Below are 23,258 nucleotides of genomic sequence, written 5' to 3' on the forward strand. Positions count from 1 at the left end.
TACTATGGCTGGCTGAGATCTACATTAAAATTACTTCCTCTTGCCCTGGCAAGAGGAATGTTACAGATAGATTGTAGGCTTCACTGATTGTAGTATTATGCTCCTCAAACCAAGCAACTTTCTCTTCCACTGATACATGATTCTATACATCATCAGGCAAGTGACTGTCAAAGAGGCTGGTTCATGGTGTTGTCACGGTACTACCCACAGTTATGCTGTTTCTCCATACAGGTATCCTTAAGTCTCAGAACAGCAGCCTCATTTCCTTGAGTTCCTCAATATTCTGAAACCAACAAGGATCATCTGTCCTTCCCAAGCCTTTGTAGGTGGAGTCTGGACTCTTACCTGCAGTATACATAAAATGGATAACCGAAGGGCACTTTGGGAGCTCGAGCAGCTTAGGAATTTAATACCATGATTATATCTTCTAGGCTTCAGTGATTTCAAGACTGGGTACATTTCTACACTAAATACAGTGAATTCACTTTGAAAGCAAATCCTGAGGACACATTCATGGATTAGCACAGAGCAGCCAATGGAGCCATTCTTTTCATACTTCTCGATGTAAATTGTAACATAGTTGTGATACTCTGAAAAATGCTGTCTGGAGTATAAATCCTTTGTACTCTGATAAGTTTAAAGTAATTTTGGACCTTCTTGTAACCCTGCATGATGAACAGGTACAACCCTTAATGAATTACAATATTATGGTTAACAGTGTGTTACTAAGTACTGTGAAGTGTGAAACACAAAACAGATTAATTGGCAATTGCTAATGTTTGCTGATAGGTATTAATTGCATTGGAGGACAAACAAGTGTATGAAATACCGGGGACTCTGGGGTTAAAAGTAGACTGTATATGCAACAACATGAGAACTTGCACCAAGATGCCAAATGGCAGCTCAATAAAACATCTTTGGCTTTTAAATCCTCCAGGTGTAACTATCTCATCAAGAGAGAGCTAGAAACTTCCCTTAACTTTTAAAATAGTTTTCTCATTATGGTAAAAGTACATTAAAAAGGCAACAGAATGCATATAAACAACACTAATTCACTTCATCATGAAAAGTATAGTTGCTACTCATCATAAGGTGGAGATGCCGAGTCGCAGATAGGCACAACAAAAAGACTGTCACAAAATGAGCTTTCAGCCAACAAGGCCTTTGTCGAAAAAAGACAACCGACCCACAGACACTGGCAGCTGTAGCCAGAGACTGGCCACATGCGTCCTCCACAACATGAAAGCAGATCCCTGAGGGATGCCATTCTCTTACTCTAATTTCTCTAACAGAAGCATTACCCAAAATCTAAAACAACAGGCTGGAAAGCAAGAAATTATTAAAACATAGGCAGAATCTCAGCAGCCTCATCCATAAAGTTGCCAAAGTGTAATAATAATGCAATACATTCCTCTCAAGTTACTAACTGCATCAATTATCAGTGTGTCAGTGATATTTTGGGGCACATATTATCTTTTCATGTATTTTGGCCAGAATACAGGAGGAGAATATACTTGCAAATAAATCATGGATACCATGGAAATTAACACTACCAGTAACTGGAAAATTTTTTTACAGCATTTACACACCTAGAAGACCTTCACATATACATCACAAATAATAAAAACAATAATAATAATAATAATAATAATAATAATAATAATGGCCCGGGAAAAGAATAGGCCTCCGGTATGTTCCGCCAGTCGTAAAAGGCGACGAAAAGAACAAACCGCTAATAGGGCTAACCCCCCTTTTAGTGTGATTACTTGGTTCAGGACAGAACTAAAGAAGCCTCGGACAAGCGCCGTCATAGTCGGGGACGACGCTTGAACCCTATGCCCGCCCACAATGGTAACGACACTGCTAGCCAACTGGAAGATGATTTAAATCCAAATAGCGGTGTTTTGCAGGATATGCTTCCTGCAGCCACCCTAGAAGGAAAACAAAGACAGAGGATGAGATGGTCAGATGAAGTTAATCGACACCTCATGTTCTGTTATTACCAAGCAACAAACCTAGGAACCAACACAACTGGATACAGATCACAAGTATACACAACATTTATTACCAGATACCCAGAATTAAAATTTTTAACAGAACAACGACTAGCTGATCAGATCCGTGTAATAATCAAAAATAACAGGATACCCCAGTCAGAATTAGAAAACATCAAACAACAAGTACAACAAATACTGGAACAAAATAATGTGCAATCAGAAGAAGAAGAAGAAGAAAATACAGTAATGGACTCAAACATCCCAGAGCAAACAAACAAAGAACAACACGCATCAATTAAACAGTCAGAGGAAAACGAAATCTTAAGACAGCCACCAGAACAAGTACAAATAGAACACGAAGTGACACACATGTTAGATATAGAAGAAAAATTTCAGCTGACATATATAGAATACAAAGACACAAATACAGACATTAGACCATTCTTGCATAGACCGCCAAATAACCCACAAGTCAAAACAACAATAAAAACTATCAACACAATCATACACAACAAAATAAATGAAAACACAACTATGGAAGAGTTACAACTACTGGTTTATATAGGAGCACTCACTACACTAAATATACACACTAGGCAGAGATCAGAACCAACCAACACACAGAAGAAACCCACAAAACCAGCATGGCAACACAGGTTACAGATCAGAATAGAAAAACTGAGAAAAGACATCGGACAGCTAACACAATTTATAAGAAATGAAATGTCAGAAAAAAAACGGAAAAGGTTAGGTAAAATCTCACAACAAGAAGCGATAGAGCAATTAGATGAAAAGAAGCAGAAATTACAAGCATTGGCCAAACGACTTAGAAGATACAAAAAAAGTGAAAATAGAAGGAAACAAAACCAAACATTCAACACAAACCAAAAGAAATGTTACGAGACAATAGATAACACACACATTAAAATAGATAATCCACCAAACATAACAGACATGGAACACTTCTGGAGCAACATATGGTCAAACCCGGTACAACATAGCAGGCATGCACGGTGGATACAAGCAGAAACAGACACATACAAGATGATACCACAAATGCCTGAAAAGATAATTTTGCAGAATGAAGTCACCCGAGCAATTAATTCTACTCACAATTGGAAAGCCCCTGGAAATGATAAAATAGCAAATTTCTGGCTAAAGAAGTTCACCTCAACACATTCACATCTAACTAAATTATTTAACAGCTACATTGCAGACCCATACACATTCCCTGATACACTTACACATGGAATAACTTATCTGAAACCTAAAGATCAAGCAGACACAGCAACCCCAGCTAAATATCGCCCCATAACATGCCTACCAACAATATACAAAATTTTAACTTCAGTCATTACACAGAAATTATTGACACATACAACACAGAACAAAATTATAAATGAAGAACAAAAAGGCTGTTGCAAAGGAGCACGAGGATGTAAAGAGCAACTGATAATAGATGCAGAGGTGACATATCAAGCTAAAACTAAACAAAGGTCGCTACACTATGCATACATTGATTACCAAAAAGCTTTTGATAGTGTACACCACTCATGGTTACTACAAATATTGGAAATATACTAAGTAGATCCTAAATTGATACAGTTCCTAAACATAGTAATGAAAAATTGGAAAACCACACTTAATATCCAAATAAATTCAAATATCATCACATCACAGCCAATACAGATTAAGCGTGGAATATACCAAGGAGACTCATTAAGTCCTTTCTGGTTCTGCCTTGCTCTGAACCCACTATCCAACATGCGAAATAATATAAATTATGGATACAATATTACTGGAACATACCCACACAAAATCACACATCTGCTATACATGGATGATCAAAACTACTGGCAGCAACAAATCAACAACTCAACCAATTACTAAAGATAACAGAAGTATTCAGCAATGATATAAATATGGCTTTTGGAACAGACAAATGTAAGAAAAATAGCATAGTCAAGGGAAAACACACTAAACAAGAAGATTACATAATGGATAACCACAGCGACTGCATAGAAGCGATGGAAAAAACAGATGCCTATAAATATCTAGGATACAGACAAAAAATAGGAATAGATAATACAAATATTAAAGAAGAACTAAAAGAAAAATATAGACAAAGACTAACAAGAATACTGAAAACAGAATTGACAGCAAGAAACAAGACAAAAGCTATAAATACTTATGCTATACCAATATTGACCTACTCATTTGGAGTAGTGAAATGGAATAACACAGACCTAGAAGCACTCAATACACTTACACGATCACAATGCCACAAATATAGAATACATCACATACATTCAGCAACAGAAAGATTCACATTAAGCAGAAAGGAAGGAGGAAGGGGATTTATCGACATAAAAAACCTACATTATGGACAGGTAGACAATTTAAGAAAATTCTTTCTAGAACGCGCAGAAACTAGCAATATACACAAAGCAATCACTCATATAAATACATCGGCTACACCACTGCAATTTCATAACCACTTCTACAACCCTTTAGATCACATAACATCAACAGATACGAAGAAAGTAAATTGGAAAAAGAAAACACTTCACTTCATGGCAAGCACCCGTATCATCTAACACAGCCACACATCGATCAAGACGCATCCAACACATGGCTAAGAAAAGGCAATATATACAGTGAGACAGAAGGATTCATGATTGCAATACAGGATCAAACAATAAACACCAGATATTACAGCAAGCATATTATTAAAGATCCCAATACCACAACGGATAAATGCAGACTTTGCAAACAACAAATAGAAACAGTAGATCACATCACAGGCGGATGTACAATACTAGCAAATACAGAATACCCCAGAAGACATGACAATGTAGCAAAAATAATACATCAGCAACTTGCCATACAACATAAACTAATAAAACAACATGTTCCCACATACAAGTATGCACCACAAAATGTACTGGAGAATGATGAATACAAATTATACTGGAACAGAACCATTATAACAGATAAAACAACACCACATAACAAACCTGACATCATACTCACCAATAAAAGGAAGAAATTAACACAACTAATCGAAATATCCATACCCAATACAACAAATATACAAAAGAAAACAGGAGAAAAAAATTGAAAAATACATCCAACTGGCTGAGGAAGTCAAAGACATGTGGCATCAGGATAAAGTTGACATTATACCAATTATACTATCAACTACAGGAGTCATACCACACAATATACACCAATACATCAATGCAATACAGCTACATCCAAACATATATATACAACTACAGAAATCCGTAATTATTGATACACGTTCAATTACCCGAAAGTTCCTAAATGCAATATAACATATACCGTACAGTTAAAAGGAAGTGACGCTCGATCAAGGTCCGCGTCACTTTCCATTTTTAACCAGACTTAACGTCTGAGAAAGTAAAGAAATAATAATAATAATAATAATAATAATAATACAAAAATGTTATTGATATCTACTACAGCTCTCGATAAGGGCAGTGCTGTCAAGAGTTATGTGATACCTGTCACACCCCTGCTGGAAGTAACAAAGTGGTTTCCTAAGTTCTAAGTGCCAGGTCAGATGCTGAATAGTCATGCATTCTAGAGTCCTTTACATATGCAGCTAGTGAGGGCAACACTAAGATAACAGGAACAAGATGGCTTCTGCCCACATGTCAGTTAAGTCTCCAGTCAACCAGACTTTATTACTTTATTACAAACAGCTATGATTTCTTTCGAACACTTTTGAAAGTTCTGTATTTTGTTGTACTGAATTTCATCATTATTTAGTGAAGTCTCCCTGGCCTTAGAAATGTAGGCTCCAGCACTGTCATGAAAAGGGACAACTACAAGGTTGTTATAACTAAATTTTCACTGCTTGAGCCAGTGTAGACAGAAAACTATTTACCATATGGGCATCCAACTTTATGGGAATGATGTTCAAACCAAGTGCTCAGGGTTGGTGTTGTTAGTAATGTTAGTGTCATGACTTGCAAATAGGCACCAGTACTTTTAAGGAGACACAGGGCTGAAATACAAGCATCAATGTTCATTATAGTTGCAGACAACATGGGTCTTGCCAAGGTGAGCAGGGCTTTACTCATACAGCTGTTTTATCATTGTTTTACTGTTGTTTTGGTAAAACAACAAAGGATTAAGGAGAGACCCTCTTCCCGCACCAAGGTTGAAGAACCAAATAATTTGCAGACCATTTCGAACTGTGTGGCCACCAAGATCACCAGATTTGAACCTGGTTGATTTCTGGCTGTGGGGTTACCTGAAGGACAAGTTTTTTCAGCAGGACACAAACATATGTTGGAGGTTTAAGATGAGCATAGTGAGGGAGGTATCCAGAATCCCACCCGAGATGTTTCAAGCAGCAGTATAGCAATCTCTAGTGCAGTTCTAGTCTTATGGATGCGAATGGTTGCCACACTGAGCACTGTTTGTACCCTGGAACGTAAACATAGTATTCAACTAACAAATGTTACCATCTCCCATGGAAATTAAAATGTGTGTCTTAATCGTTTTTTCGTTATTTCTACTCCACATGCCCTTACAAATGTTTCCACAAAGTTCCACTGACATACAATCACTTGTTTTTCATGGAAGTGGGGGGGGGGGGGGGGGGGTGCTCTCTCAAGCAGCAAAAGTTCAATTATAACCACCCTGTATATTTCTCTTCATTATTTGAATGGAAGCTACAATCAGCTCTCTTCAGTGAAGACTGATGATGATGGAAAGCTGGATTCTGGTTTCAGTGGTAGTGATCAAAGCAAAGTACACTGTCATTGTCTGCTAATGTTCCAGGTGTAGTCTGAGTACACCCTGACTTCAGCACAGCTGTTAAAGGTAAGCTAACAAATTTACCATCGTTCTTATGGCTTCCCCTACCTTTGTAGAACTACTTTAAGGATTTACAAAGTACAGAAACCCTTCCCATAATCTCCTCTTGCTCTGATTGTTCTTAATGTCTTTGCCCTAAAAACCAATAATGCTGGAAGTTCTCAGCAGACAATATTCGAACCACAACAAAATGCGAATTTTATCATGGGACACACTGCCTCTGACACTTACCCGAGAACTTTGGAATGTATTATTAGAGACATATGGGCCCATACTTGGAATGCGAGTCATCAATTCCTGATTGCTGTCTAGGTGTTCTAACACAATCAGTTAGCTATATCACATCCAGAATGAATTTTTCACTCTGCAGCAGAGTTTGTGCTGATACAAAATTTTTTTTATATCACATCCATTCTGCCCTGCTGAGCATCCATTAGGACAGGTTTATCTTGTCCTTAGGGCCACGTGACAGGTCCAGATGAATCTGCAGCCTAGGTGTACACCATGGAGGTGTATGAGGACAGACCTAGTTGGGAAGTGTTAAAGGGAAGGGCTCCACTTCAGAAAGAAGGGACCGCACGTGAACCACAATCATTAGCCATGACCTGGGCCGCCGATGCGGGAGATTAACTGCTATGGGTGGAAAAAGGAGACGGTAATTCAGATGCTTAGGAGAACTACGAATGTGTGCTGCATAACTAGCGAGCAGTTGTGCACATCTGATCTGCAATGGAGGGACTCTGGCTTCCACAAGGATGCTGGCCAACGGACTTGTTCTAAAAGCTCCTGTCATTAGTCGAACCTCACAGTGCAGCACAGGGTCGAGTAAACGCAATGCTGAGGGTGCTGCCAAACCATAAGCCACACTCCCATAGTAAATTCATGATTGGGCAAGGGCTCTGTAGAGCTGCAGCAGTGCAGAGCGATCTGCATCCCAATTGGTGTTGCTCAGGCAACAGAGGGCATTGAGGTGCTGCCAGCACTCCCACTTAAGCTAAAGAAAATGAGGAAGCCAAGTCAATCGAGCATCAACACCCAGTCCTAAGAATAGAAATGTCTCCACTACAGTGAGTGGATCATCATGAAGGTAATTTCTGGGTCCGGATATACGGTACGATACCAACAGAAGTGCATGACACATGACTTTGCGGCTGGAAACTGTAACCCATGGGCTAGAGCCCATGACTGTGCCTTGTGGATGGCTCCCTGTAGGTGACATTCCACAACACCAGTACTGGAGCAGCAGTACAAAATGCAGAAGTTGTCTGCATACAGAGAAGGTGAGACGGAAGGCCCGACAGCTGCTGCTAGACCGTTAATGGCCACTAAAAATAGAGAGAGACTCAATACAGAGCCCTGCGGGACTCCATTCACCTGGATATGGATGGAACTATGGGAAGCACCAACTTGGACATGAAAAGCACGGAGCGACAGGAAATTTTGGATAAAAATCGGGAGTGGGCCCTGGAGACAACACTGACACAACGCGGCAAGGACACAACGCGGCAAGGACACAACGCGGCAAGGACACAACGCGGCAAGGACACAACGCGGCAAGGACACAACGCGGCAAGGACACAATGTCGCCAGGTCATGTCGTATGCTTTACCTAAGTCAAAAGAGATGGCAACCGAGTGTTGCCATCAGGAAAGGCTGTTCGGATGGCAGACTCTAGGCACACAAGATTATCAGTGGTAGAGCAACCCTGGCGGAAGCCGCCCTGACATGGGGACAGTAGACCACGTGACACCAGGACCCAACCCAACTGCCGACGTACCATACGTTCCAGCAGCTTACAAGGAACATTGATGCAACAGATGGTCCGATAGCTATCATCAAGCAGGTTTTTACCGGGTTTGAACACTGGAATGCTGGTGCTCTCCCGCCATTGCGATGGAAAGACGCCATCGCACCAGATCCGTTAGAAGATGCTGAGATGTCGCTTTCAGTCAGATGAGAGATGTTTAATCATCTGGCTGTGGATGTGATCACACCCAGGAGCTGTGTCGGGGCAATCTGCAAGGGCACTGTGGAGCTCCTACTCTGTAAATGGGGAATTATAGGATTCACTATGATGTGTATTGAATGAGAGAATGTTCCCTTCCAGACACAATTTGAGAGTGTGAAAGGCTGGGGGGTAATTCTCAGACACAGAGGCTCGAGCAAAGTGCTCAGCTAAGTGCTCAGCAATCACGTTTAAGTCGGTAGTTAACATGTGATTTATGGTAACACTGGGAACACCTGATGGGGTCTGGTACCCGAAAAGATGCTTGATCTTTGCCCAGCCTTGGGAAGGTGACATATGGCACCCAATGGTCAAGACGTATCTCCACCAACAGTACTGCTTCTGACATGCGGTAATTTGGTGACGTGGGTACAGAGCTGTTTAAAGGCTATGAGGTGCTCCAGGGAAGGGTGCTGCTTATGCCGCTGTAGAGCTTGCCGACACTTCTTAATTGCTTCAGCAACTTCCAGTGACCACCAAGGGACTGTCTTTTACCAGCGCCCCCTTAAGGCGAGGGATCGAGTTTTCTGTCATAGAAACAATTGTTTTAGTCACCTGCTCAACCATCACATCAATGTTACTGTGCGGGGGAGATTCAACGGTGACAGCAGAGATGAAAGTTTCCCATCTGTCTTGCTTAAAACCCATCTGGGCAGGCATCCATTGGCCTGACACCAGAGCAGTGACAGGAAGATGGGGAAGTGGTCACTACCACACAGGTCATAATGTGCTCTAGATGGGAGAAGTCTTGGGCTGCAAATTGATAAACCAATGGCTGATTAACCAACATGAGCCACACTGAAATGTGTGGCGGCCCCAGTATTTAAGAGGCAGAGGTCGAACTGTGACAGTGAAGTTTTGACATCTCTGCCACCCTACAAGGGGTTATGTGGTTAAAATCTCCCAGAAATGGGAAAGGTTTAGGTAGTGGATCAACCAGTGCAGCTAATACATTCAGGGAAACTGCACCATCTGGAGGAAGATATACAATGCAGACAGTTATTTCCTGTGTCGTCCATATTCTGACAGCCACAGCTTCAAGAGGGGTTTGAAGGGGCACGGGTTCACTACAGACTGAGTTTAGGACAAAAACTCCATCTGACACTATTATAGTCACTACGGTTCCTGTAATATCCCTTATAGCCGTGGAAGGTGGGGGTCCGCATTGTCAGCAACCAGGTTTCCTGGAGAGCAATGGAGATAGCAGGTGTAAATCTTACCAATTGCCGTAGCCTAGCCAGGCAGTGGAAAAAACCGCAGCAATTCCACTGGAGGATATCATCGTGAGACTGGGAAGGCATGGAACATCCAATGAGGTAGTTTACTGCTCAGAGTCACCTGCTGCCACCGACTTATTGCCTGAGCAGTCTATATCCATTGTCCCTGAGGGTCCGGCAAGACCTAGGTCCTCAGCAGATGCCAGAATCTCCATCCCATCCTCAGACGCAGAGCTTTTAGGTAGCAGTGGTGTGGGTGCCACCGCAATTTCCTTGGTCTTTGGGATTTTCTTTTTGGATTTCTCTCGCTAGTCCTTGGGGTTCCTTGGCTGGGAGGACTTCACTGGCTCAGTCTCCGGGACTGAGGATGAGCATGAAGCCCTATGACCAGCTGCTTTTGAGCTCTTCAGCCAATGGCAGGTGCCTTCTTTCCCACTTGCAGAAACCTGGAAAGGGAGTGACCCAAGGGAGCCCTTCCTAGCAAGATAAGCCGAAGAAGACTTACTCTCATCTGGTTTAGAAGTGGGGACGAGCATCCCCGATGGTTCGGGTGTGTTTCTCCCGAAGTAGGTGGTGCGAGAGCAACAGGGAAGGAAATGCCTCCCCACCATCAACGGGCAGGTTTAGTCTTCTGACTCAGAGAGGTGACTGGGGTTGGTGGAGCTGATGATGTCAGAACTGTTGTAACGGCGGTGTAAGACAGTGTCATACGTACAGGATGCAAGTGTTCAAATTTTCTCTTAGCCTCAGTGGCAGTCAGTCAGTCCAGGGTCGTTTACTCCACGATTTTCTTTTCTTTCTGGAGAATCCTGCAGTCTGGCGAGGAAGAGGAATGGTGCTCTCCGCATCTGACACAGATGGGAGGCGGGGTACATGGAGTATTGGGATGTGATGAGCATCCATAATCTCGACATGTGAGGCTGGAAGTACAGCGAGAAGACATGACAAGTTCCAGCACTTAAAAGCACCTTTACCTTCTCAGGCAATGTATCACCCACTAAGGCCAAGATGAAGGCACCAGTGGCAACCTGATTATCCAGCGGACCCCAGTGGACGCACCAGACAAAATGTACACCTCGCCGCTCTAAATTGGCGCGCAGCTCATCTTCAGACTGCAAAAGAAAGTCCCTGTGAAATATGATACCCTGGACCATATTTAAGCTCTTATGGGGCATGATGGTTACAGGAACATCCACCAGCTTGTCACAAGCGAGTAACGCCCGTGGCTCGGCAGAGGATGCTGTTTTGATCAAGACTGACCCAGATCTCATTTTGGACAATCCCTTCACCTCCCCTAACTTGTCCTCCAAATGTTTAACAAAAAACTGAGGCTTCATCATCATGTAAGATTCCCCATCAGCTCTCTAACGTACAAGTACGGGTTGGATACAATCCACTGCCATCCTTAGCCTTATGTTCCACCCATGGTGTGGCCAAGGAGTGGAACGATTTGGGGTCGTACTTCTGTGCGTTGAATTGAGCTCGTGAATGCTTAGAGACTGCTGGTGGTGAACTACCAGCAAGTGATGATGGACTATCCTTCATCACATGTCATCCGCTCTGATGCCACCCACTCTGAGCAGGGGCCCTCCCCACAGGCGCCACCCAGCTGCAGCAAAAGCCACCTGGCAGGATGCCATTGTCGGGAGTCCCGATGCCCCAGGGGGATGGGCTTCTACCCTTGGCATACATGGAGAGCTAACGGCGCAGGCATCAGCAGAGTGATCCCTGTCTTGTCAGGGGGGCTACAACCAACAGCGTACCTGGTGGCCCCACCACAATGGACTAGCTACCGTGCTGGATATCAGGTGCGTAGAAGTCCATGGTCACTGTTGACGCAGACAGCGACATTGCATAGTGCATGATGGAAAACAGGCTCAGGAAGGTGTCCTCGCCCAAAAGATTGAGAATGAGCAGGACTGAAATGCAACGACGAGTAACGGTGGACATGATGCATGATGTAAGGCGCCCTTCCCCAATTGGCTTGCTCTTCGGGAAAATTTTGAAAAATGGAGGTGAAACCCTACAGTGGACCATCACATAAAGGCCGAAATGTGCGAGACTCCTTTTCGTAACCTCTTACAACAGGCAGGAATACCATGGGCCTATTCTAATCACTGGACCCACAGGGGGGAGTCCACAGTGGAGAAAGATGGAACATCTCACAAACCCTAATATAAAACGTAAATTTCACAAAATAAAATTATACATCAGTTTCATCTGGGAAATACAGAATCTCTCAGCAATTTGGCAACATGTTCTGGTAAAATGCCCTACTCTGTGGATGTATAAAGAGCATTAATAACCGTAGGTCTTTGGCCTTTTACGTAGATAATTGTAAAGATTTCATTTTAATGGGTTTCAATCATGATTCACTCTAACTTTGCCGCCTCTTGTTAAAGTCAGTACCTTCAATGCCTTCTGTGGTCTGAAGGAAAATTTATAGTTTACATTCTTGGTGAATTACATCTGTACTGCAACCATTTTATCTTTTCCCCAAGGAACTGGCTCTTCCACAATCCTGTTCACTTTTAATATAACACTGACAAAGAAATGCCATGAAAATAAGAAAATCTTTCTGTTCAAGATGTGACGAAGCAAGCTGGGATATTTTTACTTCCCCTCTTGTTTTGCGATCTGCCTCCTTAAAATTCATGTTTAACTACTTACCATTAACAAACGTGAATATAATCTGCATTCTCATAAAAGATAAAGGTTGACCCTCAGTTTTAAAGAATATAACACCAGATCTCATTTTGTGCTTGGTTTTACGTATGTAATTGATATTCTAATTTATTTTGACTATGTCTAGTTAGCATCATTTGTTACAGGGCAAAATCAGTAATTGTTTCATAACTTAAATCCTATTGATGACATATAAACAAATATAAATTCTGTAATAATTGTGAACATTTGGAACACGAAATGCTAGTAATCTTAAAGTATCTATCTGGCTCTCTTCAAAAACATGTTAGCGAAACCTGCACTTACTTAATTCCAAAGTAATTAATAGTTTTGTCAAAAGTATTGTTTACATAACTATATATGTTAATTTCATCATTTAAACAAATACTTTGGCTTAGCCCTTGCAGTAGAAGGAACTGTTAAAAAGACAGAATTTTTCGATGTATTCAGTTATTAATTTAATGAGTTATGTTTTAATTGAAATTTCGGTGAATTTAACTTTGAACAATGCGTAGTTTCAGCCTCTATTATATAGGAGTATAAGAGCCCGATTTCTGGTCACAAGACAGTCAGTCCACAGCGGAGTTTCAGACGAGGAACCTGTGCTGGTTAGAATGTCAACAATGCATCAACTTAACAGTGAATTAAGTGTTACACCAATAGGTGGGTGTGTTAAAGCAATGACAGTGACTGTTCAATTTATTTGAAAGACTGAACTGTGTTGTTAGGCTTTTACTGCTCGTAGATGTAAAACAGTAAACTATTGTAGCAGTATGTGGGAGAGGGGGAGGGGGAAAGGGGGGGGTTGTGAAAAGTTAAAGTAAACACCTGTTAAATGCAACTGTCTGCTACATTATTTACGGTAGTCAGTGTCCAAATTACAAACCCCATTTTTCAGCCAGTGTAGGAATGCAGTACATCGACACCAAGGACAACAAATGAAATAAATAAAGCAGCCAGAACTGCTACAAAGGTGAACTACATTTATTGGTGGTTTCCTAGGAACTAATTTGATCAAATTAGCCCAATCCCTAGGTGTATTAATATTTATAGTTTTATTCTTTTTTGACAGCCTATGTCCATGCCACCAGATTCAAGGAGTTTATGATTAATAACCTTCAGCTCACTATCACAGTAATTTTCCTCGTGATATATATTCATGGTCATGACAGAGAAATTGACATTCCTGTTGTGGCAACTGCAGGAGTTACTACACATACTGATCTCAGTGACCTCTTCAGGTAATGACAGCATATGCTTCTGAATACAACTGCTTTTCCATTTCCTGTGCAATCAGCAATAGTTTCATCTACCATATTTAACACCAAGTAGGTTTGTGCTGCTTGTTCACAATCTACATAGTTCAACACAGTGTCCACAGTGTTTCTAAAAAGCTATCCCACTATACAAAAGAGGTGTTGGTAAACACTTTGTTAAGCAAATCATAGGAAATAAATGAGTGTTTTTCCCCACTTTTCTCTTTGTCGATCTTCTGCTCACAGCTAGACACTGCTATATTTATATGAATTTTCTTGTCTTCTTCTGTTTGAGTTTTTTCTTGCTCATTATTGTCATTGGCTGTCCTAACAGTGAAAGTCATGGAAGATTTTTCAGCAGTGTATGCACTGGTTATTGTTGCATGAAGTACTTTTATGTTTATGATATGACACTGGTTTTGCAGAAACCACATTTCGTTCAAATGGTTCAAATGGCTCTGAGCACTATGGGACTTAACAGCTGTGGTCATCAGTCCCCCAGAACTTAGAACTACTTAAACCTAACTAATCTAAGGACAGCACACAACACCCAGCCATCACGAGGCAGAGAAAATCCCTGACCCCGCCGGGAATCGAACCCGGGAACCCGGGCGTGGGAAGCGAGAACGCTACCGCACGACCACGAGATGCGGGCCACATTTCGTTGTTCCAGTTAAAGTTAGAGTTAGAGTTTGGTTATGTGTGTCAGCAAGCATGCACTTGTTCTGTCAGATTACATTTGAAAAGCACTTACATGGTTGACATTTGCTTGTAACATACGATACATACAACAGTTAAAATATGCTCAAAATCTAAATTTTTACTTACTTTGGTGAAGACTATAAAATACTAATGAATGTAAGATTTCACTTCCAAGAACCTACCTTCTCTTAAAACATTTCTCATTGGTTTCTTTAACCGAGCATGTCCAAAGCTTCCGGAGGAATTAGCGAAGTCTTCCAGAGTAACATCTGCAACAGAAACAAATAGCAAATAACTACACAAACAATACTCAAGTAAAACTTGAGAGTTGCTGGCCAGGAACTGACAGTAACAGGTTTGAAAATTGTCTTCTAATGCTTAAACACTATTACTGCGCATTTCAATGAAGTCCTGCTGATATTCACAAAGATTAATGACAGTGATCCTATAGTTTTATGAACTCTGACTGCTGTGGATGAGTTAATTCGTCATGCCCTGCCCACTCCCCAGGTGCTGAGGCTATGTTTAAACACAGCCTCTGGGTTTTCCTTGAGTGCAACTGATTTTTTTTGTGTGTGTGTGTGTGTGTGTGTGTGTGTGTGTGTGTGTGTGTGTGTGTGTGTGTGTGTGTCCCTTTCTGCTGACTCTCTCACTGCTACAGCCGAGTTACTTTCATATTTCGGTGAATAAAAAAGTTTTGAGTATTTATTACACAACATACACACCTCTTTATGTGCTCTTATCTAAAAAAGGCTATCTTATATTCCACCCTTTATGTAATACGGTAATTTTTATGACCATGATTCCCAATGCACAGGGATGGACAAGTTCTAAAGACTACACAGACTACGGTTTATGAACCAACTGTGCAAATGAAATGTTGCTGCATGACAATTAAGATTTTCTTGATTATTCACCTTCAGCGATGAATAGACTTTTCACACCAGTGGAAATGTGACCCACACACAATGTGCACATCTGGGGATCAGAAAATCGCCTAAAGACAATACAGTTGTAAATTGAAAATTTCTTGTGCCATATCCCCGCAGAAAGTTTATGGGCCTTTCTTTTTCAGTGAAGCAACTGTAAATGATTGTTCTTATCTTGATGTGTTACAACTATGACCCATGGCTCAATGGGAAGAAGCTGAACAACACATCTTCATTTGGGAGCAAGATGGTGCACCACCTCACTCGCAGAACACAGCACGTGACTGGTTAAATGACGTTGTACCCTACTTGCGAACTGGCTGCATGGGGCCGGATGACAGAGCACAACAATGCATGACATCAACGTCCACACACGATCTGACACCACTCGATTTTTACCTTTGGGGTTTCATAAAGGATCATGTGTACGTGCCTCCGCTACCAGCTGATCTGTCCAACTTTAGAAACAGTATTATTGCAACAGTTACTCTTGAGACAGGAATCAAGGTTTCACAACAACTCGGTTATCAACTCGATATGTGACAAAAGGTACTCACATTGAATTATTATAAGAAAAACTGTTCGAGTTGCCCTTGCATTTTGTGTCTCATTTATAATTTTAAGCTGAGTGTAATAAAGGCTACAAAGTCTTAAAATCCATATGTTCATTTTTAAACACACCCTGTATTATGGATGTACTTATTTTGTCACCCAGTCTTTGGCTTCATCAGACTGACTGCCTATCATCACCAAAGTGATACAATATTGAAGAACATTGGAAGGGTGTTTTATATCACGACTGAAACACAAAAACAGACCAAAAGTTCTCTCTGAAAATGCAGTGCTACTACAATTAAAAATGTTGAACAGTAAATAAATCAGAAGTACATCAAGTCCAAACAGTTGTTCTATAAAACAATTTAAATTACATTAAATTAACAATCCCAATAAAATAAAAATAGTATGTGACAAGAGTACTGAAAACAAGCTTGAAGAGGTATTACCCATGGAAAGTGATACAGAAACAAAATAAAAGATAGAACTGGCATTTATAACAGCAGACTATGTAGCCTGTCCACAGAAAATTGCAATGAAGTACACTGAGGTGACAAAAGTCATGGGATAGTGATATTTATATCTACAGATGGCAGTAGTATTGTGTACACAAAGTATAAAAGAGGAAGTGTATTTGGCATTACTGTCATTTGTACTCAGGTGATTCATGGGAAACAGTTTCAGACTTGATTATGGCCACAAGGCCGGAATTAACAGACTTTGAACACAGAATGACAATTTCAGCTAGATGCATGGGACATTCCATTTTGGATATCGTTAGGGAATTCAATATTCCGGGATCCACAAAGCCAAGAAAGAGCCAAGAATACCAAATTTCAGGCATAGCCTCTTGCTATGGACAACGCAGTGGGCGACGGCCTTTACGTAATGACTGACAAGAGTGGCTCTCGTGTAGAGTTCTCAGTATTAACAGACAGACAACATCACATTAAATAAGCACAAAAATCAATGTGGGACATACAACAAATGTATCCATTAGGACAGTGCAGCGAAATTTGGTGTTAAATGGCTGTGGCAGCAGATGACCGAGACGAGTGCCTTTGTTAACAGCATGACGTTGCCTGCAGTGCCTATCCTGGGCTTGTGACCATATCTTCTGGACCCCAGACTGGCAAACAGTGGCCTGTTCAGATGAGTCCCAATTTCACTTGGTAAGAGGTGACGGTACGGTTTGAGTGTGGTGCAGACCCCACAAAGCCACAGACCAAAGTTGTCAACAAGGCACTGTGCAAGTTGGTGGTGGTTCCCTAATGGTGTGGGTTGTGTTTACATGGAATGGTCTGAGTCCTCTGGTCCAACTGAATTGATCCTCGACTGGAAATAGTTATGTTCAGCTACTTGGAGACCATTTGTGGCCATTCATGGACTTCCCTTTCTCAAACAGCAGTGGAATTTTTATAGATGACAGTGTGCCATGTCAGCAGGCCACAATTATTCGCAATTGGTCTGAAGAACATTCTGGCAATTCAGGTGAATGATTTTGCCACCCAGACCAACCGACATGAATCCAATCGAACATTTATGGGACATAATTGAAGGGTCAGTTTGTGCACAAAATCCTGCACTGATAATACCTTCATAATTATGGATGGTCCTAGGGGCAGCATGGCTCAATGTTTCTGCAGGGGGACTTTCAACAACTTGGTCAGCCCGTGCCGCATTAGGTTGCTGCACTATGCCAGGCAAAAGGAGGTCCAACACGGTATAAGGAGGTATAGTATGACTTCTGTCACCTCAGTGCATATAAATTCCAGATATAGGGAGGAACAGAGTGGAACATGTGGCAGGCATTGGAACCTGAGAGTATTGAGCAAAATTTAATAGCAGAGAAGTACAGGGATGTGTTGGGTCATGTTATATTAATTCAGGACTGTGGGCCAGACATTTGACAAATTACAGAGCTTCCGACAGACTTAGTTTTTTCTTTTATTCACTAAAGTGGAGAAGATAGGAACGTGGCTGCTAGCTCACTCAGTATGTGCTTAGCAAACGTGGAGTCTTAGTTCCACAACTGCCACATTCAGCCAACCTAGTTGCTATGTCTCTGCCTGACTGACCAATGAAAAACTGATCGCAATGAAGACAAGTAATTTTGTACATCTCACTGTTGGTAACTGCTTCTTACCATTACTATTGAAAATGCACTGGGCTGTGATGTTCCTCATCTAGTAAAAAACCCTATAGTTGCAGGATATAAGTGTTTCAGTCACACACTGTGATACTTTTCCTAAATATGGGATTGTACAACACTTCCTGCAAACATAGCAAGGAACAGCATAGGGACCATAGTGGGGGGAGGAGTGGGCTACAGTTTTCAAATTTTGTTTGATGTGCAAGTTGTTGGCAAGCAGGACAGGATTTTCTAGTCACTGACTGAAGCAATAAATTTAACAGTGTACAATTCTTCTTTGAAATCTTTTTGCATGGGAAGAGACGAAATATGGTGCATCACTGGGTGGGATGAAATATGTTTGTGGATTATTGGGTGTTGAGAACAAGGAAGTATTAATGTGTCTGTAGTTGTAGTCATAAGTTTTCTATAAAATTTAAAACAATATGTCTTTGTACTGGTGTCAGTTGTTACGGTTAGTAGTTTAAGGGTTTGATGACATCGATTTGGGTTGAGGAGGCGTTCAACATCCTGACAAAAAGTAGCATAGAAATCTTTTAAGGGTTTGTTGTCAATCTCCAACGTGAATTTAATGTTTTTGTTGATAGTTTAAGTTGTGAAAAAAACAACTGTCTCACATAACCCATCCTCATACACACTACATCATCTACATGTCTAAATCGGTATTTAATATTTGCACTTAAAGGTTCTTTATTTACAAAATACTGTTCAAAATTGTCTGTGAATATGTCTGCCAAAAGTTTGTTAAGAGGAGATCCTGTATTGAAGCTATGTAAATCTTCCTTGGAACTGGAAATAATTTTGTGCTAAGCATGTCTGAGTGGCCACTCTCCAGTCATCTACTTCTACAGGGTTGACATTAGATCTGTATGTCAGATCTATCAAAAATCAACACACTCCAGTCTTGTTAATTTGGAAAACAAACTTCAGACATCAAAGGACACTACTTTAGCACTGTGTGTGAGAGGATTTTTTATTTTTTTTTTTTTTTTTTTGCAACATCCATTGAGTTTGATGTACCATGAATTGGTCTGAATTTTATCTTACATTTTTAATTAAAGGTGTCCAATTTACTTTCCAGTTTCTGAGATGGTGCTGTTACTGAGGATACAACTGAATAGATTAATGGATACAAATTGCTTACATAGTTTTGAAAGCCCATACCATCTAGGAGGCACTGGGTTCATGTTAGTTAATAGCTCTTAAACGAAAAAAATACTCTTCCAAGAATTAGTCACATATATCACATCTAAGAATAATTTAGTATGATCTTTGAAAAGAACTTGGAAGCACTTGGTCAGGAAATCGCGGACGTTTTCAAATAATCACTTCTTAAACAAGCACAAGAGTGTTGAACTGAACAGATTTTGTGGCAATGACATCTTAGTGATGAAATGTCATTTTAAACAGCAAGACGTGAAAATCTGCAGTCTGTAGGTTAACGACTAAATGTTTTGAAATAATATCTTTAATCACTGTGTATTCAAATCTACCTCATTAAATCTGTTTTTCTGATAGATGTTAGGAAATATAAAAATATTTTCCAGTCAGATCAGATTTTATGTAAAAGAACAAAAGGGGATTATAGGACAGTTAAAGAACTGCTAGACAGCTCTTCAAAACCAAAAACGCCATTTGAGTCAACAAAGTGCTACTCACAATATAGTCATGGTAAAGGATGTAGTAATACCAGATTTCTAGGGCAGATATATGGAACGTTTCTCAAACAATTTAATACCTGGATCACTGATCAGGACAAAGCTCTCATGGATGAGACCTCATCATACAAAATATACAAAGGACGTTTACTTTTCACTAGGTCAGACAGTTCCAACAGGCACGCAAGCCTGAGAGTAACGAGGCAGGTGTGGCGTAGGACAGTCAGGTGAGCAAATGGCTGTGGTGTGCGCAATTTTGCAGCTGTGCTGTCGGTATGCAATCACAGTCCACTTGCCGAGCTGAGACGGCCAGGGATTCGGACTAAGTCACAAGTGCGCAGAAATAACATTATCAGGCCATCTGGTGGGTTGCCTACACCATGAATGCCTGCCCACAGATGAGCTAAAGGGTGCTCGCAAGCATCCATGCCTGACGGGACGACGACAGAACAGCATGCACTAGCTTATTCACACCTAACGATTTCGGCAAAGAAGGTTGGTTGCTTGGATTAAAAGAGGGGGAAAGGGACCGAACTAAAATGTCATCGTTCCCTTGTTACAAATAAAACAATGCCACAAGTGTGAGAATAAAAGAAACCAGACAGACAACTCAAAATGGAATGAAAGGAAAAATCACAAGAATGATGAATGGCAACAAACATGTAAATGGACAACAGGGGACAAGAAAACCACAGAAACGCAAGAAACAGGACGAAGAGATTAAAACAACAAAGCAGATTACCATGGCGGGCTGACCATGAGAATAAAAAAAGCAGCCGCTCTGCAACATTTTAAAACCTCCACCCTAGAAGCACTAGGGTGTAGGACACAGATGGACAAACAACATGTACTAAAACTTCGATCAAATGATAAAACCCACCCTCACAAATAAAATGTAAAACTAAATCAGCCGACGAGGCATTGTCAGATAAAATTAGCAGCAACGAGACCGGTAACACAAGATTTCATCGCTGTGCAGTCAAAGTGGGACAGTGCACCAGAATCTGGGCCAATGTCAACTGGGTGCTGCACCAACATTCAGGCGGGACTTCATGGTGCAGGAGGTAACTGTGGGTCGCCCAAGCACGGCCAATGCGGGGCCAGCAGAGGACAACTGCTTCCCTGCTAGAGGCCCACATGGAAGATTGGTTGGCTGGTTTTTGGGGCTTGATGGGGGCTCAACATCAACGTCATCAGTCCCCTGTTCCAAACAGACATACTTGTAAAAGGCCTATACAGTAAAAGCGTAACCTCTGCACCCAGATGGAGCCACATGGAAGACTTCCACACATTCATAGTCTCCTTTATGATATGCCGTTTGTTGTGTTTACTGTTATGTCATTCCATCTCCCAAAGCCAAAAAAACCCTACAGTGCAAGTCAGAATGCAGGTCAGGTTCAGAGATGCCCATGTCCAGAAGCGGTTTCTGCGTAGCCTGTTTGGCCAGCCCGTCGGCAAGTTCGTTGCCTGGGATGCCGACGTGTCCTGGGGTCCACACAAACACCACTGAATGAAGCGACCGGTCCAGGACGTAGATGGACTCCTGGATGGATGCTACGAAAGGATGGCGAGGGTAGCACTGGTCAATAGCTTGTAGGCTGCTCGGGAGTCAGTACACAGAAGAAACTGATTGCTCGGGCCATGAACGGATATACTGAAATGCACGAGAGATGGCCACCAGCTGTGCAGTGAATACACTGCAGCCATCGGGCAAGGAATGCTGTTCAAAATGGTCTCTGTGGATGTACGCGAAGCCAACATGACCATCACCCATTGAGCTGTAAGTGTAAACCACTTCACTGACCCGGAACACGTCAAGAATCAAGAGGAAGCGACAGCGGCACGAGTAACTGAGTCCCTACGGTCATGCAAAAGGTCCAGATGAATCTGCAGCCTAGGTGTACACCATGGAGATGTATGCCGACAAACCTGGTTGGGAGGTGGTAAAGGGAAGGACCCCAGTTCAGACAGAAGGGATCATACGCGAACCGCAATCTTTAGCCCTGACCTGGGCCGCTGATGTGGGAGATTAACTGCTACGGGTGTAAAAAGGAGACGGCGCTCAGGAGAACTACGAATGTGTGCAACGTATCTGGAGAGCAGTTGTGCACGTCTGATCTGCAATGGAGGGCCTTTGGCCTCCACAAGGATGCTGGCCACCTTACTCGTCCAAAAAGCTCTTGTCCCTAGGCGAATGCCACAGTGATGCACTGGGTCGAGTACACGCAATGCTTAGGGTTCCCATAGTCAAGGCGGGATTGAACAAAGGCTTTATAGAGCTGCAGCAGAGTAGAGAAATCTGCACCTCAGTTAGTGTTGTTCAGGCAGCAGAGGGCATTGAGGTGCTGTCAGCACTTCCACTTAAGCTGACGAAGGTGAGGTAGCAAAGTCAATCGGGCTTCGAAAACCAGTCCTAAGAATCGATATGTCTTCACTACAGTGAGTGGATCATCATGAGAGTAAAGTTCTGGTTCCAGACGAACAGTACGATGCCAACAAAAGTGCATGAGACACACCTTAGTGGCCGAAAACTGGAAGCCGTGGGCGAGAGCCCATGGGGAAGTGGTCACTACCACACAGGTCATAATGTGCTCTCCAGTGGATAGATGGGAGAAGTCTTGGGCTGCAAATTGATAAATCAATGGCCGAGCAACTACCTCGAGCCACACTGAAATGTGTGGCGGCCCCAGTATTTAAGAGGCAGAGGTCGAACTGAGACAGCAAAGTTCTGACATCTTTGCCTCTGTCAGTAAGCACAGTGTCACCCCACAAGAGGTTATGGGTGTTAAAATCTCCCAAAAGTAGGAAAAGTTTAGGGAGTTGATCAATCCGTGCAGCTATTACATTCAGGGCTACTGCACCATCTGGAGAAAGACATACATTGCAGACAGTTATTTCCTGTGTCGTCCACATTCTGACAGCCACAGCTTCAAGAGGGGTTTGAAGGGGTACAGTTTCACTACAGACTGAGATTAGGACATTAACGCAAACTCCACCCGACACTATTATAGTCGTTACGGTTCCTGTAATATCCCTTATAGCCACGGAGGGCAGGGGTCCGCATTGCCAGGAACCATGTTTCCTGGAGGGCGATGCAGAAAGCAGGTGTAAAGCTTAACAGTTCCACTCGAGGGTGATGTCATCGTGAGACTGGGAAGGCATGGAACATTCATTCAATGAGGCACTTTACGCCTCAGGGTCACCTGCTGCCACCAACTTTTTGCTTGAGCAGTGTATATCCATGGTGTCCG

At 41.9% G+C, this 23,258-nt stretch overlaps 1 protein-coding gene across 1 annotated transcript in view; it reads right to left on the bottom strand.

The window, feature by feature from the left end:
• LOC126471480 (transmembrane protein 183-like) overlaps window positions 1-23,258 on the bottom strand; it is a 149,678-nt gene that overhangs the window by 86,332 nt on the left and 40,088 nt on the right. The window contains exon 2 of the mRNA XM_050099682.1: window positions 14,896-14,982. Within this exon, the coding sequence (XP_049955639.1) occupies window positions 14,896-14,982 (87 nt within the window). The remainder of the gene's footprint in view (window positions 1-14,895; window positions 14,983-23,258) is intronic.

This window comes from Schistocerca serialis, chromosome 3 (assembly GCF_023864345.2).
Source record: "Schistocerca serialis cubense isolate TAMUIC-IGC-003099 chromosome 3, iqSchSeri2.2, whole genome shotgun sequence".
NCBI lineage: Eukaryota > Metazoa > Arthropoda > Insecta > Orthoptera > Acrididae > Schistocerca > Schistocerca serialis.